General features: G+C 41.3%; 1 protein-coding gene across 6 annotated transcripts; it reads right to left on the minus strand.

Moving 5' to 3' along the window:
* Positions 1-2,112: 2,112 nt before the first annotated feature.
* On the minus strand, positions 2,113-11,719 carry LOC121922392 (transforming protein RhoA-like). 6 transcript variants are annotated; one of them, XM_042451789.1, is made up of 5 exons: positions 11,534-11,719; positions 9,991-10,148; positions 5,442-5,562; positions 4,090-4,220; positions 2,113-3,445 (listed from the first exon to the last, which is right to left on the minus strand). In XM_042451789.1, the coding sequence occupies exons 2-5, from the start codon at positions 10,144-10,146 to the stop codon at positions 3,272-3,274; spliced, it is 582 nt and encodes a 193-aa protein (XP_042307723.1). In that variant the 5' UTR covers positions 10,147-10,148; positions 11,534-11,719; the 3' UTR covers positions 2,113-3,271. The 6 variants fall into 6 exon arrangements, with proteins under 6 accessions (XP_042307723.1, XP_042307722.1, XP_042307721.1 ...); XM_042451788.1 differs by having other exon boundaries at positions 9,991-10,151; XM_042451787.1 differs by lacking the exon at positions 11,534-11,719 and adding an exon at positions 11,229-11,265.
* Positions 11,720-17,512: the final 5,793 nt, after the last annotated feature.

Here is a 17,512-nt window from a genome sequence, read left to right on the forward strand (position 1 = left end):
ACTTAAGAGCTGACAAATCCAGTTGACAGCGGGCTGTTTACTTGTATTTCCTCCAAATTTGTCTGTTTCTGTTGACTGAAGGCTAGGTGTTTGCCTGTTTTGATGGGAAGGCAGGAATCTGGTAGGTTTGTGTATGCGAAAGTAGTTGGTTTTACTGTAACGTTGCTACCAGATATAATCAAAGCTTGCTGAAACTGGCTTTCTCAATCATACACAAATATACTACTACAAAAGGGTGCCATTTATCACCCTCCTTAAGTACACCAGATATAATTGTGCCACTCACTTGAGCTCACACTTCTCTCCCTAAGAATGTCAATAAAAGTGTTCATCTTCCCTTCATGTTAAATGTATGATAAAGCCTGCAGACAGACTAGAAACATCTCTGTAGGTATCCCTAAGTCTGGATGGGTGGATAGTCACTGTTACAGATTTCTTCAGTGGTTGTGCAGGAATAATCTCCACAGGTAGCCTGCCCACTGCCGTGAAATGAAACATTATGTTCCATAAACCCGAGTCAAGAAATACAAGTTAGCACAAACATGTTTTCTAGTAGAAAGTACTCCAAACCCAACAGCCTGACCCAAACTCTGGCTCATTCCCCACTAGCAATGAAGGATGTGTATATCCCAATGGGTGTTTATTGCTGCAATACACTAAAGGGCATGTAATTTTTTTGGTAAACCCCAAGATTCAAAGTAGTGAAATGCCTACTTTACAGCCATTACTCATCTGGTGCTATCTGTATGTACTCGGCTTGCTGCTGGAAAGATAAAGTTGTGGTCCTTATCTAGAAGGCACTAGGTGGGGAAAGGCTTCTTTGGTGAACACTAAAGTCTTAAACCCTCTTTCAATCTCTTTACTCTCCACTCTGGCTCAAGTTGTGTAGATCTGTTACAGTATCATATCTGTTTCTTCCAAGCAAAGAAAGGGGCTGTCACTTCCTTGCAGCATATCACAATGGCTAGATATGAGTTACTAACCTCTCCCTCTTTTCTTTTGGGCTACATGAGATGAATTTGAAACCAGAGAAGTTGAACTATAATGAGATATGCAGGTTAAGCAAAAGAAAAAAGAAATGTCACAGTAAGCATAAAAAGGACTATATGTATATGCTTCACTTCTACAAAAGATGAAACTGGGTACAAGATTCAGCATCTGCACATATACTTGTGCTTTCAGTATCACAGTATGTTTCACGGAAAAGTGACCTGAATAAATTTCAAGTATTCATGAGGGGGGATGTTTATTAGCCTTGCAAAGTCCTGATACCTAAAGCAAGATGTGTACATAACAGTTCCCCTTGTAAAATTATTTTCCACAATTAAGCTTCTTTTACTGCATTTCATAGGCATATCCATGTATACACTGCTTTACGTATTAAATGGTGGGGAACCTTTCAGTGCCAACCCCAATGCTTTTTACTTCCTGCTGAACAGACAAGTAGATGTCGTACTGGGAGTATAAAAAGGAAAATGGTGTATGTATGTTGGAGACAGAATACTGTACTATCAAAATGTGGCTTGGTGGGGCATGCTTATCAATTACCCTAACACATCTCACCTGTTTGACTCTGGCCTCCAATGCTTTGTGTCCCCTTATGGCCATTTGGCAACTGGACTAGCGCTGCAGACTTAGAGATTCTGTGCTGGAATCCATCCATTTGAAACAGGCAGACAACTAAGGGCGCCTAAATGTTACCTTTTAGTTTACCATGGTTCTCTTCTTCAGCAGAGTAATGTTGTCTAAAGCAACACACTACAATGCGATGTAGCCTCAAAATCTAAAGAGGCAGTCATGAATGCTAGTCACTAAGCTGCTTACTTCTTAGGTAGTTCCAAGTCAAATTTGAACGCTCTTCTATCTGACTTCTTTTTCTGTCAATACTACAGGTTTCACCAGAAACCGTTCAAGTTTTCCCAGAAGGCACAAGTCCAAATAAAATGTGCCCTTCTCTCAGATTCCAGAAGGGTGGGGGGTGGGGGGGTGGCATGGGGAAGGAGTGGCATCGATGGAGATGGAGAGTAGCCTTCCTAAAACTTACTTCTACCAGATATAGATAAGGGTTCCCTACACATTTTTAAAGAGGCAAGATGCAGGCCCACCGTGTATAACATTGCTACAAATTATTACAGATTTGTTTTTCAAGTACATTTTGAAAAGTAACAACCACTTTTTAAACATGTGAATACAAATTAAACACAAAAATCATACACCCCGTGGCAATGCAATGAGTACAAAGGGGGAGGGGGAAGCAGGAGTGAAGGGGAGCAGAGAGACAGAAGCAACATAGTTAATTCCTTTGCACTTGGAACTGTGGCAGTGGCTATTCCAGCCACAGGAGGTCCAGAGAGCTGCCCAACAGCAACAAACTGGCCCATAGCACCTCTGCTTACAAATATAGATATTTTTGCTTAGAAGGGACAGGCTGTGGGGCCCAGTCTCCAGGGCCAGTTTGAAGGACAGAGAGCTCCCTCCTTTGCTGCTAGGAGATTAAATATTTAAATTGGGGGAAAAACGCTCTTATTCAGGGGTGGGGTCCAGGGAAGTGAGAAAGCCCTCAAAGAAAATCTCTAGTTAGGTGGCCTTTTCAGTGGGCTATGTTTGCCTTGAGGAAGGGGAAATGATCCAAAGTGGTTCTACTGTATCACAGAACAGAACGCCATCTCAGGGACTGATTTGTCTTCCAAGGTAAGGGTGCAAGGAGGACTCTGGCCACCTAGGCTGGAGGACTAAATCTTTCCACTTCCAAGAGATAAAATGTGTTACAGAACGTTAGTCCCTTGTTGGGCAGGGGAAATTCCCTAGGGCTGGAAGTTCCAATTCAAAGCTCTGACTGTTACTAAAAGCAAAGCACTCTTGAAGGAAGTCTTTTACAAAGGAACTGCCAGGAGCAGTGTAGTGCCATGGGCTACCAACAAGAGACCCAAAGACTGCTGTGAGCAAGCACGCAGAAGGACAAAGAGATCTCCCACTGACCCATCAGGGGCTGGCACCTTCCAGCCTTCTGTAGAAGGGACAGAAGTCTGTAATGGAAGGGAGAAAATGCCACCCCTGCATAGGGATGGAAAGAGCCTGGGGCAGACTGGGAACCACACCTCCATAGTTAGTTGCCATGCTCCAGAAGAACCCCTGCCCACCTCTAACGGGCTTCCCCTCTGAAGAGACATGCCAGTCCTGCCTTCAGCACAGTTATCAGAGGGGAAGCAAGCCCGGAAACTAACAGCTCACTGGCTTGGCTGGCAGGCAGGGAAGGCAGGCTGGGGAGGAATTACAGCAGCTGGCATGAGGTCTTTTTGCGCCCACGCTTGGCTTGCAGGGCAGCTCGGGTGGCCATCTCGAACACTTCCCGTACCCCATCCTTCGTTTTGGCAGAACATTCCAGATAGCCAAATGCACTAATCCTGTTGGCCATGTCCCGGCCCTCCTCCGGCTTAACTGGTTCCTAGAGGGGGAAAAAGAATAGTGAGGTCTTCTAGGTGCTATCTTTGTTAACAGAAAGGGTACAAGTACCAATTAAAGTTTAAAAATACCTTCAATTTTTAATACTGACTTCTTAGGATAGTTTGAAAGTGGTACCCATTCTTTTCTAGAATGAGGATTGTGGAGTAATGCAAATGCAACCCTCAGATGCTATACAGATTGGGCTCTTAAAGCATTTGCATTCTGCCTCACCAAACCCCCTTCATAAATGAGTTCAGGTCCAGCTCCTTCAAACCACGTGAACAACTGAGGACAAAGAAAAGTTCTTTTTGGACTAGCATGGTTACCTGTAGCACAAGGGTGAACAAAGGGGAGCCCTCTGTTAGCTGGAAGCTCTTGTTCTTATGGAGCCAAGAAAGGGATGAATTGCCTTCTGTAAGTATCCAAGAATGGCAACACTCCTTTTAAATATGTTGCAAAGCTCAAGGGAACTTTGTTCACTTCAGGGTTCTTCCCTTTCTTTTTGGCATTTTTGGTAGTTTGTGTAGTCCCCCAAAACATCCCAAACCCATCACAGTTGTTCATCCCAGATCTAACAGGCTCTAAATCCTCTTAATGGCAAAACCATGAAATGCCTGCAAAGGGAGATTAAGCATGTGGCTTCACCTGCTTCATCTTGGCTAGCTCCCGGCGTGTGTGCTCATCGTTACGCAAGTCTTTCTTGTTTCCCACCAGGATGATAGGCACATTAGGACAGAAATGCTTCACCTCTGGAGTCCACTTCTCAGGGATGTTCTCTGGAAGAGCACAAGAACTCAGAATGTCAACTTACAACAAGCACTGGAGTTGACTATGACACCTCAAAGCAAAGACTTTGGAAACAACGGCAACTTACTTCTGCTATTTCCAGAAGTAACTGAAGGATTTCTCCTCCCACCCCACTCATACAAGTGTGAAAGCTGAGGAAATGGTGGTGTAGCAGCCACAATAAATGTTAGAAGCTGGGCTGTATGTACATTGGAGAGAAATGATGAAACACTGCATAGCTGTGATACAGGCCATGTGTCTACTAGCTACATTACTTGAAACTTTGGTGCAGGAATGAGCTACTGCCAGGAATTGGGTATATCACTGGCCCAATGGGAAACCTCAGTGCTGTACTCTCCTATTTCTTCCTTCTCACTTAAATAAAACATATAAAGGAAAGAAGCTGCCCCCAGAAAAAACACACCAAAGAGATCTCAAACTCATAAAGATAAGGTTAAGGCAAAGAAGAGGATCATGACATCTCCATCCCATCCCAGTGATGGCAAAGGAAAAAAAATGCCTCACTATTGGTGATGGGTCTTTGCCTTCTCCCTCCATACAGCTCCAATAACCAATTCCTGCTGCAAGGATAACTGAAGGAAGCTCTACTAGCTGCTTGTGGTTGAGCCTATTTCATTTTCCCTAAAGCAGGCAGAATTTAAGTCTGCAAAGTTTCATCCACAGGAAGGAGGAGGCGTTGGCATTTTCCCCTTTACCTGGAGGGCTGGGAGTTCTTCAGCTAGAGAGCCCCATCAATGGGAGGGAGGGTGGGGAGAGCAATGGTTAGCCCACGCCTCAGACCTCTTGCTGCCAGAGGAGGAAAAATACTCAATGTGCTTTTGCCTGGGAGACACTCCATGAGATTGCAAGGGTGAATAACACTGTTCAGTGGCAGCACATGTGCTGTCTCCTCCTCCTCACTATAAGAATGCTGTTCAACAACTTTCATAGCAGTCTGCTACTAATTTCAGGGGCTAAATACTCAGGAGGGAGATCATGCGATCAATCAGCAGAAGTAGCTTTGTTTGTTCTGGGGGAATCATGGGGCTCTTCAAAGATGACAAAAAGGGATCCACTTTCCTCAACCCACTTGAGCCCATAGACAACAGCTAGCAGTAACAATCTAATAACTCTGGGGGAAAAGCAGCCTAAGTCTATCTGGGCTTCTCCCTCAGGCAATTATCACTCCAGTATAGAAAGGAAGGACTCACCTAAACTGTCAGGGCTGTCAATGGAGAAACACATGAGGATGACATCTGTGTCTGGGTAGGAGAGAGGTCTCAGGCGGTCATAGTCCTCTTGGCCAGCTGTATCCCACAGGGCAAGCTCCACCTGTACAAGTACAAAAAAACCATCTCAGACGGATGCCGGCATTGTCACTTTTCTCAGCATCAGCATGTTCTGTAGTGTGACAGTGGTATATCCCACCTGACCCATAACACGCTTTACCAAACCACTTCTGAGCCAATGCCGAAGGAAGCCAAAAGTGTCTGAAGTCAACAAGAAAGAAAACCCATTTCTATTTTTTCCCCCCAAAACAGTCCCCACTTCTGTTATAAAGCCCTAAATGGCTTGGGCCCAGAGTACTTGGAGGACCGCCTCTCCCCATATAATCCGCCCTGCACTCTCAGGTCGGGTGGGAGACAACTTTTGAGAGTTCCTAAGGTGAAATATACAGCGTCTGCACATAGGGCTTTTTCTGTTTCGGCCCCACAGACTTGGAACTCTCTCCCTGACGAGCTCCGCTCGGCCCCCTCCCTCAAGTCTTTTAAGAAAAATCTCAAGACTTACCTCTTCTGCCAAGCTTTCCCCCACATGTCCTAATCACTATTCTTCTCCTGTGTATTGTGTGTATTGTATTGATTGAATTGTCTGATTGTTTTTTAACTGGTATTAATTATTATGATTGAATGATGCATTTTAATTGATGTATTGTACTGTTTTAATATGGGGGACTTTTGCTAATGTAACTTGTATTTTTATTATTCTGTAAACCGCCGTGATCGAAGGAACGGCGGTATATAAAGACTCATTCATTCATTCATTCATTCATTTTAAGGGTTGAGGCAATGGAAGGAGAGGGTGTTTCAAACAATTTTTTATTCAATAACTCCCAGAAAGCCTAATGTCTGAGGCAATATATAAAAAGGCAGCTTCATGCTACATTTCACGCATTGGTAGACAACTGTGTTTCCATACCCATGTGCTCAGAAAGACACACCAGAGCCAAATAAAAAGCCAAGATCTAACTGTGTAATACAGCTGATGGAAGCAATTTTGTGAGTACAACCTGGAAGAAGCAGTTCCCTCTCAAGACCTGCTTTGGCAGGGGAGATCAGAAAATCTAGTTCAGAAGTGTTCCTGGTCAGCCATAAGGCAGACCAGAGAATAGGGAATTTGCCTGTGCTGGATGGGGTTACACTCTCTCTGAAATCACAGGCTGACATCTTGGGTGTTCTCCTGGACTCAGCTCTGAGCTTGGATGCCCAGGTTACAGTGGTAGCCAGGAGTGTATTTGCTAAAACTAGTATGCCAGCTGGGCCCATGTTTTGTGACACTGGGTCTAGCTGTGCTAACACATACCTTGATTACATCCCGTTTAGACTACTGTAATGCACTTTGGAAACTTCAGCTGTTTCAAAATACTGCAGCCAGAATTCTGACCAGAGCCAGTTATAGGGAGCATATCACTCTCTTGTTGCAAAAACACAACTGGCTACCAGTTCATTTCCAGGTACAATTCCATTTCAAAGTGCTGTGCTGATAATGACCTATAAAGCCCTACATGTCTTACTTCCAGACTATCTGAAAGATGTGTAGGGCTTAATAGGTTGTAAGGTCTACAGGGGAAGGCCTTCTCAGTACCATCACCATCACTGGCTTGCTTGGTGAGGATATGAGAGACAACCTTCTCAGTGGCTGCTCCCATCTTCTGGAATGCCCTTCCATGGGAGGCTAGTTGGTCCCCTTCCTGCTTTCCTTTTGCTGGCAATGTAAGTACTGTACTTTAACTCTTATTGAAAAAGGAACACTTCCCTGGTGAAAGCCAAGAGTATAATCTGCCCCGGAAGCACTGACCCCCTTCTACTCTCTCATCCATTCATCCTTTAGGGTGACCACAAACAGTTATACCTGCTGGAATTTTGTAAGTTTTTTTACATTGTTTTTATTTGCATCATCCTTTACATCCTTTGTTTTGTGTGTGTGTGTGTGTGGTGTGCTTTCAAGTCATTTTGGACTTATGGTGACCCTAAGGCAAAGCTATCACGGGGTTTCTTGTCAAATAAAATAAGATTTGTTCAGAGGTTTGCCATTGCCTGAGGCTGAGAGCATGTAACATGCCCAAGATAATCCACTGAGTTTCATGGCCAAGCTGCAAATCAAACCCTAGTCTCCAGAGTCATAGTCCAACACTGAAACCACTATGCCATGCTGGCTTTCTGCACATGCCCCTAAATGTTACCCTCAATGTATCCACAGGTCTTATCAAAATCCATAATTTTGGCCCCCAAAACCTGCCCGACTTACACTTGAGGTCAGCATATAGTCAAGTATATACAGTATCCATATCAGGGATGATTTTTTTTAAATCGGGTGTGTACTTTAGTTATGTTTTTAACTTTTCTATGTTTATGTAACTTTATACTGTTCTTGACTAGTTGATTTTAACTGTTTTTTTAAAATTATTATAAAGGTTTTTTTAATGGATTTATTTGTGAGCTGCCTTGGATCCCTTTCTGGGAGAAAGACTGCATAAAAATGAAATAAATAAATAGGTATTCTCAGGGAAGAGGAAAATAAATCAACCTTTCCCAGTTACAGTGATATAACTGTATCCCTCAGTTGACACATATTCTTGTGTCCTGGACAAGTAATTTCCCTTTCCAGTCTAAGTTCACATTTTCAACACTGCAGAGAAATGTATGTTACTGTCACTCCTTTCTATCAAATACATTTCAAATTTCACCAGAAGATTTTCATATTCATTAGATATTTCTGGTATACAGCACTACTTTTTAGGTTCCTTGTTCACACATGCCAAATTGGACATTTTCCAGATGTAGCCTGACAAGAGCTAGCTTGCAAGACACAGCTCACTCCCTGATTGTATGCTATCATAACCAGACTGTACTACAGCAGCACTCATTCTTAAAGTAAAATTTGCTGCTTCCCTTTCAAATATGAATCAGGGTGGATTTTAAATCAAATTGATTTAAATCATGATTACTCAGAAAGGCTTTGTTTAATCCCCCTCCAAAAAGGGCCTTCTTTCTTGCTATAAACTTAATATATGTTTTACGCAACTCAAGAGTTACCAAAGACTTATTCTTGCTTGTATAATCTTAATATTTACAACCAAATGAAGGTTTTATTTTCAGAATGACAACTTTTCAGATTAGTTTTACATTTCTATAAAAAATACTGATTTGGTTATACTATTACAAACACATCATAGACAGAGAATTATTAAATTATAGGGAAGTGAATAATCTGGTTTAATAAATTAATCGCTCATATTTGGACAAATTTTCTGCTGTACAGTGGACCCTTGCCTTACATGGACGATCCATTGCGGACTCCCCCGCGTAAGGCGAATTCCACCTATGCTGGAGCCCCATTCATTTGAATGGGGCTCGTGCGCACAGCAGCGTGGGGGCCCGTGCAAGCCACGGGCGCACACTCCATTCATCTGAATGGGACATTCCACCCCTTGCGCGCCCTGCAGCTTGAGCGCGTAAGCTCAAAGCCATGTATAGCGCAACCACGTATAATGCGGGCGCACTGTACTTTACTGGTAGGAGAAAAATAATCATTACCTTAATAATAACAATTTAAATAGTATAATTTAACTTTAACAGTATAGTTTATAAATTCTTGTTTTTTACTTAAACATCCATGTTTGTTAACTGATGTGGATCAACAAAATCTTTTTACACATAGATTTGCAAAAGAACAAGGGGACTGTGATCACTGCAGACATAAATACACAGTTTTGAGAACTGTAAAACCAAGCATCTGTTGTAATATCCTCTAGATAGAAAAACTGCTCAATATACTTACAGAAACCTCTCGAAGAGCATGACAGTGTGAATGGATTAATGGAATTCATTTACCAAAAAATGTAAACATTGCATGAATATAGTCTCTTGTTACTTAATTAAAAATTAGTCCCAATTTTATGATGAGTAACATTTGAACCATAATGTTACACAGAAAACTATAAGATAGATTTTTTTTCTCAAAAAGCATTTAATTTTAAAAATTTGATTTAAATTTTTAAAAATTCAGTTTTCTTTTTTTAAAAAGATAACGGATTTTTATACAGCCTGATATAAACTAGTGTGTTCCAAGAGTGTGACACACTACTTACAACATATCACAATCAATAAGAAATATTTATGAAACTTTAGAACAGTGCTGAGACAGTAGCAGAAATGATACCAGTGTAGGGAAATGTGTAGCCCTCCAAATATTGCTGACCTGTAACTTAGCAGCCCTAGCTAGCACATCAAATGGTGAAGAATAGCCGGTTCTATACTTTGGTAACATCTGGAACACCATACATGCCCCAGCTCTGGGGTCAGATAAAGATATTGTGTGCAGAGGCCACCCATGCACAGACCAGTCATCAAGTTTCTCTTTCCTCTTTCTGTGCTGTGAAAATAGTAAGGCACTATTTGCTCAGGATTAACATGAACCATCCCTGACTAAGCAATCTGTTCTACAAGCAGCCTAGCAGGCTCTTAAGGTCAGCATTACCTGCTTTCCATCCACTTCAATGTCAGCAACATAGTTCTCAAAAACAGTGGGGACATAGACTTCTGGGAACTGGTCTTTGCTGAAGACAATAAGGAGGCATGTCTTTCCACAAGCTCCATCTCCTACAATGACAAGTTTCTTGCGTATGGCAGCCATCTCTGCTGAAAAAGAAGAACATTTGTTATTGATGTTAAAAGCTATGGTTACTGAGTTATTGAAAGCCCATCAACTACAACTACACACCTTCAACAAGCCCTCCTGGCATCTGGTTTGTAATTAGCTATAAGAATCCAAAGCTATTCCTTGGATGACTTGCATTTGGCCCCAAGATCTTTCATTTCTGATCCCTACAGATGAATCAGGTCTGTGAAACTCCAGGTACACTTCAGGGAACAAAATCAGAACAAGTGCAGATCATCAAACAATGCACTGTCTGGATGCAAAATACTTCTGGAAATACTGTACCGGTAGTTTTGATATGGGACAATCAACCCAATCTAAATATTTTTAGAATTCAAACCACTTATGGGAATTTATTTGCAAAGAGTTAAGCAATAATGTTTGGATAATCTAATACTGAAATGTTTTGAACACTAGGCAATTTTAATTTTATAAGTTTCTGGATCCCACTTCTAGGATAGTCTCCCCGTTTATAATCTCAGGCTGCAGTAATGTTCATCAATGTAAGTACAGCACTTTAACTCTTATTTAAACAGGAACCATCTCCTGGTGAAAGGACAGAGCATAATCTGACCTGAAAGTACTGACTTCCCTCTGCATTCTCATCCATCTAGCCTTCAGTGTGAGTACAAACAGTTATGCCTTCTGGAATTTTATAAGTTATTTGGCATAGTTTTTCTTTGCTATATCCTTTATATCCTTTGTTACATTCCCCTAAGTTTTACCCTCGACTTATCCATGAGTCATATTAAAATCCATAATTTTGGCCCCAAAACCTGCCCTCAACTTATACATGAGATCGACTTATAGTCGAGTATATATGGTAACCATAAAGGCACTGCTAGCTCAAATGTTCAAATTATAGCTATTATTCAGTGGCAACAGAATTATTTTCCTTGTGGAAAATTTTACAACCTGCACACATTATGCAAACTGAACCAATTTATTGAAGTTTTCATATCTTAACAGTAGCCATCCCGTTTTTGCTTGTCATGTTGTGGGCGAAATGGAGGGAATACTGTATAACCCTTTGACCATGGAAAATGTTACACATTCACCTTCTGCAATTTTAGCCAGCATTGCCTGAACACTATGAAGTACATTTTCCTCATGCTCTGAGATAAAAATCCACAGTTCTAAGAAAGGAAAAGACAGTAGAGTTTCTTAGGATGATGAATTCTCCCATCACCACCTTTTGCTTCTTGCAGTTCCAAAGCACACACCACTTCAGACGAACTCTGCTTTTATTATCCTCTCCTTTACCTGATGATCTCCCCATTCAAAATATTATTTACTACACCTGCTTCACATCATCTCCCTCATAGACAGCTGACTGTGTTCCAAGACTCTCAAACTTCCTTACTCAAAGATTGCAGTTTAATAGAACAGAATGCCAGCTCTGTAAGTTGTATTCAGCTGGAAATCAGGGTCACATATTGGAACTGTGTTTTAAAGCTGGCCATGATGTCTACTTTAGATGGGGATGGAGTCTGAAGAAATGTTCATCTGAGGCTGCATCTGCAACTGTAGAAATAAAGCAATTTAAATAGCTCACAAAACTAAAAATCCCAGAATTCCAAAGCAGTTAAAGTGGTGTTATACTGCAATATTTCTGCAGTGCAAATGGAGTCTTAGATGTTAGCAACATGGATGATGATTCTCAAGCTTGGATCCCACACCTTACTGGAAAAATCTAGATTTTTAAGACTTCAACTCCCAGAATTCCTGAGCAGGGAGCATACTGTTTGGGACTTCTGGGAAGTGAAGTCCAAAACATCTGGAGACCCAAAGGTTGAGAACCACTGATTTAGATAAACCAATGAGGGAATTAACTCTTTCAGCACTAATAGTCCAAGGAAGACACATCATTTTGACGGGTATTTGTAATGAGATCCCTTCATCATAACTTTTCTCAGATGGCAAAACTTGCAGTTACAGGAAGTGGCAATGCTGTCACAGAAGCAATGTGAAACTAAACCATATCACATATCCAGGGGTAGCAGTGTTGGCCATACAGCAAGGTACAATAACAACCAGAAGTCATAAAACAGCTATATTTTTATTGGGCCAAGCAAAATGCACCATATTGTCAATGGACTTTAAATTTTATTTCCTGGACTTTAAGGCCTTATTTGCATTTTCATAAGCGTTTTCTGTTCTCTAGGGCTACAGGTCAATTTAACTGAAAAATCAACATGAAAATCATATCTGATCCATCAGGAAAGAGACTGGAAGACAAAATATGATTCATTCATTGGCTCTGCAAATTTAAGTATTGAACTCAACCATTATATGTATTGTATTCTGCCAATCCAAATTCAAATAAAGGGTTCTTTGTAGCTGGCAGGGTGTAAAACTGAACATGAAAATTATGCTGTTTAAAGATGGGGAAAACACACCTGAACACTGTCCTCAATTAAAACTCCATTTCAGTGCAAAATCTCCAGGCTCTGGCTTTACACATACAGCAACAGAAAAGCAAGGAAGCACCAAACACAACTCCAATTCTGGAGTTTACATTTCTACAAGTATACTCACAACTGCTGCATATACTACAGCACTCTCTACTCCCAGTCCCATGACAAGATGTCTAGCAGAAAAAGTACCTGTACAGATGTGTAGGCACAAATCAGGGCTTGCTATCCTTGAGGCAGCAAGTCTATGTGTCAGCTGTACAACTTCAGGCTGAAGGTGGAAGCACAAATGACTAACACCCCCAGATCCTACTTTGTCAAGAAAGGAAGCTAAGTCCAAACCCTTCTCTGTGATCTTGTGTAACATTAATCGTGGGTCTCAAACCTGTAATATGAAGTAGTATTGAGAATCAGGACTCAGACTCTGCTCCCAAAGCCACTCCCTTTCCTAAGCCTTACTCCAGGAGCGAGGGGTGGAGCAGCCTCACCTCCACACTTGGTATATGACATGGACAAACTCAAGTGTCTATTTGGCCTAGAACAAAAGATAATTGAACTAATTTTCAATTTCATCATGGACGTTGAAGAGTTAGCTGTTAACTGACACTATCTGGATGGTAGGAGAGAGATATTTCTGAGGCTTTCCCTGTTATTCCAGGAAATTGATTTTAGTTTCTACAATAAGCACCACCCTTCTCAAACTACATAGTGAGAAATGGACAATTATGAGTTTTAGCATTTAGCTTCAATATCAAACTTCAGAGTAGCCTTCCCCAGCCCAGCATCCTCCAGCTGGGATGGATTAAAACTCCCTGAATACAGAACCAATTGCAACACTGACTGGGAGTGAAAGGATCTGTATCCCATCTGAAGGAACCAAGTTGGAACATCTGATCTGTATGAGGTTTTTCAAAAATCCTGAAAATACACCAAATTTTAGTTAAAATTTCAAGATTATCTTGTTCAGATGAATAATTATATAGCAGGTGACATATTATTCATGGGCTGGAACATGTTAAATGAAATTTCAAAACAGCCTAGCAACAGTTACTTTGTTGTTGTTGTTGTTGTGTGCCTCCAAGTCATTTTTTTTAATGGCGATCCTGAGGGAAACCCAACACATGGTTTTCAAGGCAAGTTTCTTCAGCGGGATTGCCATTTTCATCCTCTGTGGCTGAGAGAGTGTGACTACCCCAAGGTTACCCAGTGGGTGCTTATGCTTGAGTTGGGATTCAAACTCTGATCTCCAGAGTCATAGTCCAACACTCAAACCAAGACACAACGCTGGCTCTACTTCTCTGAATTTACTATGCGACATTTATAAATCATTTATTTTTAAAGGGAATGCAAGTTTAAAGGGAATGCAAATTTGATGTTCAAATGACTTTATGTGTACAGTATTTTAAATGCATATTTATAGTTAAGAAGATTAACTGTTATCTTTTAAAATGTACAGAGGCCAGTGCTAGCATGTTAAATGTGTTTTAGCACAGCTCAGGGTGGGATACATGTGACCCTTTGGATGTTGTTGGGCTCCAACTCCAGACATCTCTAAACAGTAAGCAGGCTTCCTGAGGCTTGCAGGTGTCAAATAACTGATGTCACAGGTTCCTCACAGCAATATTACATCTTTTCATCTGGCTTATCAAATACAAAGTTGAAATGTCAAGAATCCTTAATCCTGGGAAACATCCTAAATAAGAAAAGATAGCTCTATATGGATCCATGCATCAAAAGGAGGTAAAAGGATTCACTCATTACAAGGCACTTGGCATTTCCTTCAGCTTGACTCACCAGATCCAGAACAGAAGCACTTTTCTCTAGGAAAAATGTCACTGCCCAGTTCTGCAATCTGGCACTGGTGATTCATAGCTAAGTCGGACTTAGGTGGAAGATGTTCTTAAAAGCCAGAAGATTTTTGTGCCAGGATTTGGGGTTAGGATGGGAGGAACAGAATACTCCAGTGACTAACTCCTTTGGACGTGTATTAAGAGGATATTTAAAGCCAAGGAAGTTCCACCCATCTCTGGAGCTCTAAACAACCTTCTTTCACACACTTCACAAGGAAAGAGGATTCAGCCTGCTTGATCAAGATTTACAGTGACTGCTTTCTTAGAAGGATTTTAAGGAGAGGAATTAACCTCCAGAGTAACTTCTTCTTTCCAGAGGACCTCTAGTAATAAATGTCCAACTCACTATTTCCTACAGATGAGAAGCACCTTCTTTGCTTGGAAGATAACTATCCAAAAGACCTTTAGTAAAGATAGAGAAATCAAGAACATGGAATGTTAGAAGCTCAAGCTCATTTGGCTGCCAAGTAACCTTCCCTTTTAATGTTATACTCTAATTATTAGAACAAAAAAAAACCCCTTGCAGACAGAAAACTCCAGTTTCTAAAATGCTCAGTGGAAGATATTATTCTCATCTAACACACCACTAAGGCCAACCTCCCCAAGTGACTCAGCAAGCTGGAAAGCAATTTTACTGTGATTTAACTAAGGGGTGGGTGTGGGTGAGGCAGACAAGAGAAACATTCACTTCCCAGTCATCAAAAGGAGCACTCAAACTCTAGCAAGAAATCCAAGCTGATCTTCCCCAGAGAAATCCCCTCTGGACAACAGGCATTTAAGTTAACTGCCTGCTCTCCCCCATGGAGAGGGACCTTCTTATTGAGAGAAACTACTACTTGCTTCAACTGCCCCATAGATATGGGTCACCTCCCTTCCCCATCCCTTCCTAAATAGAATCGAGGTAAACACTTCCCAGGAGATATATATGTATAAAGAACTAGAACATCCTTCCTTGACTCTATACTTTCCAGCTGCACTGTGACATTGCTCAGGAAGGACAGTTCTTTTGTCTATAGACGAGATTCCTTATTATTTTTTACAGTATAATGCAGAGTTTGGTAAAACTAACACTTGCCCACAAAAGACAATAGAGACATTGGGAATTCATTACTGGAGTAAACTAGCACAACTGTGTCTCAACTGCCCACCTCAATCAAAACGAAAGGTCTGGGGGGAGGAGGTATTTATTCTAATAAAGAAAAAAAAAAGTGTGTAGTTTAGATTGGAAAAACCTGAAGTAACTGCTCTACATGTCCTCCTTGAACTAGGAGTGAAAAAGTTACCTGCCTGATATGATCCCTCCCATATTGGAGATGACTGAGCTGAGGTCAAGAGATGTTACATCCACAGTGTTATTAACCCTATACTAACTTTTGGCAACTGTAGACAGGAGTCCTGGAGGCACAATGGTTAAATGACAGTCCTGCAGCCACAACGTTGTAAATTCAATCCTAGAGGAGGGCTCCTTTTGTAGGTTGGTAAAGTGAATACCCACCTTGTTGGGGCAATTGGGTTATACATTGTAAGCTGCTTAGGGAGTACTAGTTCACTGATATATGGTATAGAAATGTACAGTACTTGTTATTGCTATATAGGTAGGGTGGCAAGGGAGGCAACAGGAAAGGGTAGGAAAATGTAAAGCCTATTCTGATCCCGTCCCACAAAAGTTTTTTTCCTCTTTATTTCTTTGCTGGAAAAATATCAAAGTTTGGAAACTTGTTAGATTGAGGTTATTGCTACAGAACTACTAAAAGGCTACACAGAATGTCTGAAGATAATAATAGAAAAGATAGTAGTATGATGACATTTATGGATCACTAAACAAATAGTACTTGGGACCAAACTCTGCCAAGGGGATTGCTCCTGGGACATGATGGCAAGGCTTTCATCTTTTGCAGCAAGTGAAATAAAATGACAAATGTCTGACCTCACCTACGCAAAGAAGAAACTAACAAGTGAAAAGTGTTGCAAGTCTTAGCTGATAAAAGCTTTCCATTTCCTGATGTACATGAATCTCAAAAGCAAAAGCTCAGAATCAGAAATGATGACTACTTCAGGCACAAACTATGAAGTTAGGTATATTTCTAAATTATTTTAACAACTGCAAATTGCTCCTGTTTACATAAAACCCAGGCCCAGCAAGATCAATGAGGCTCACTTCCAACTGAGTGTACCCACGCAGGAGTTGTCTTCGCTGTGTACTATGATGTAATGCTAAAGATTATCAACACTTCTTTTTTTATAATAGAGGAATGCTTGTTTGCCAAGTGATCCCCCCCCCCCCCCAAAAATGTTTATGCACAGTAACGCTGAGATCTACATACTGAAGATGAGAGACTAAAGCTTTCCTTTATCAGCTAAGCGGATGGTCTCATCTCAGCCCAAAACCTACCAAAAGCCAAGATGTAATTTTGGGTGTGACGGCCTGCAGCCTCTGCTGTGAGACTGCATAAAAATAAAATCTGTTACACAATTCCTAACTATTTCTAACAGTACAGTATTCCTACCATAAATTATAATGTAGTACAGTATTGACCTCTTCCTATTCCAGTACTAATTTCCCCAGAAAAAGGCCAGCACAGTGTGGGGGTTTGAGTGTTGGACTACGACTCTGGAGACCAAGGTTCAAATCCCTGCTCAACCATGGAAACCCACTGGGTCACACTCTCTCAGCCTCAGGGGAAGGCAATGGCAAACCCCCTCTGAACACATCTTGCCAAGCAAACACCATGATAGGGTCACCGTACGTTGGAAATGACTTGAGGGCACACAACAACCAAGAGCACTACAGTGGACTCTCTCCCACCGATTTTTATTCTTCCACAATACTACAAAGCACCCATCTATGATCAGAAGAAAACAGACAGGAAAATAAATAAACAGAATATATCTACACTCCATATAAAGTATTCATATGCTTCTTGTTGTGTGCCTTCAAGTCCTTTCCAACTTATGGCGACCCTAAGGCAAACTTATCATGGGGCTTTCTTGGCAAGATTTCTTGAGAGGGGGATTGCTATGGCCTTCTTCTGAGGCTGAGTGGGGATGCCAAACAGACAGGCCAAAATAAAGCTGCTT

Source organism: Sceloporus undulatus, chromosome 2 (assembly GCF_019175285.1).
Source record: "Sceloporus undulatus isolate JIND9_A2432 ecotype Alabama chromosome 2, SceUnd_v1.1, whole genome shotgun sequence".
NCBI classification, from domain to species: Eukaryota; Metazoa; Chordata; class Lepidosauria; order Squamata; family Phrynosomatidae; genus Sceloporus; species Sceloporus undulatus.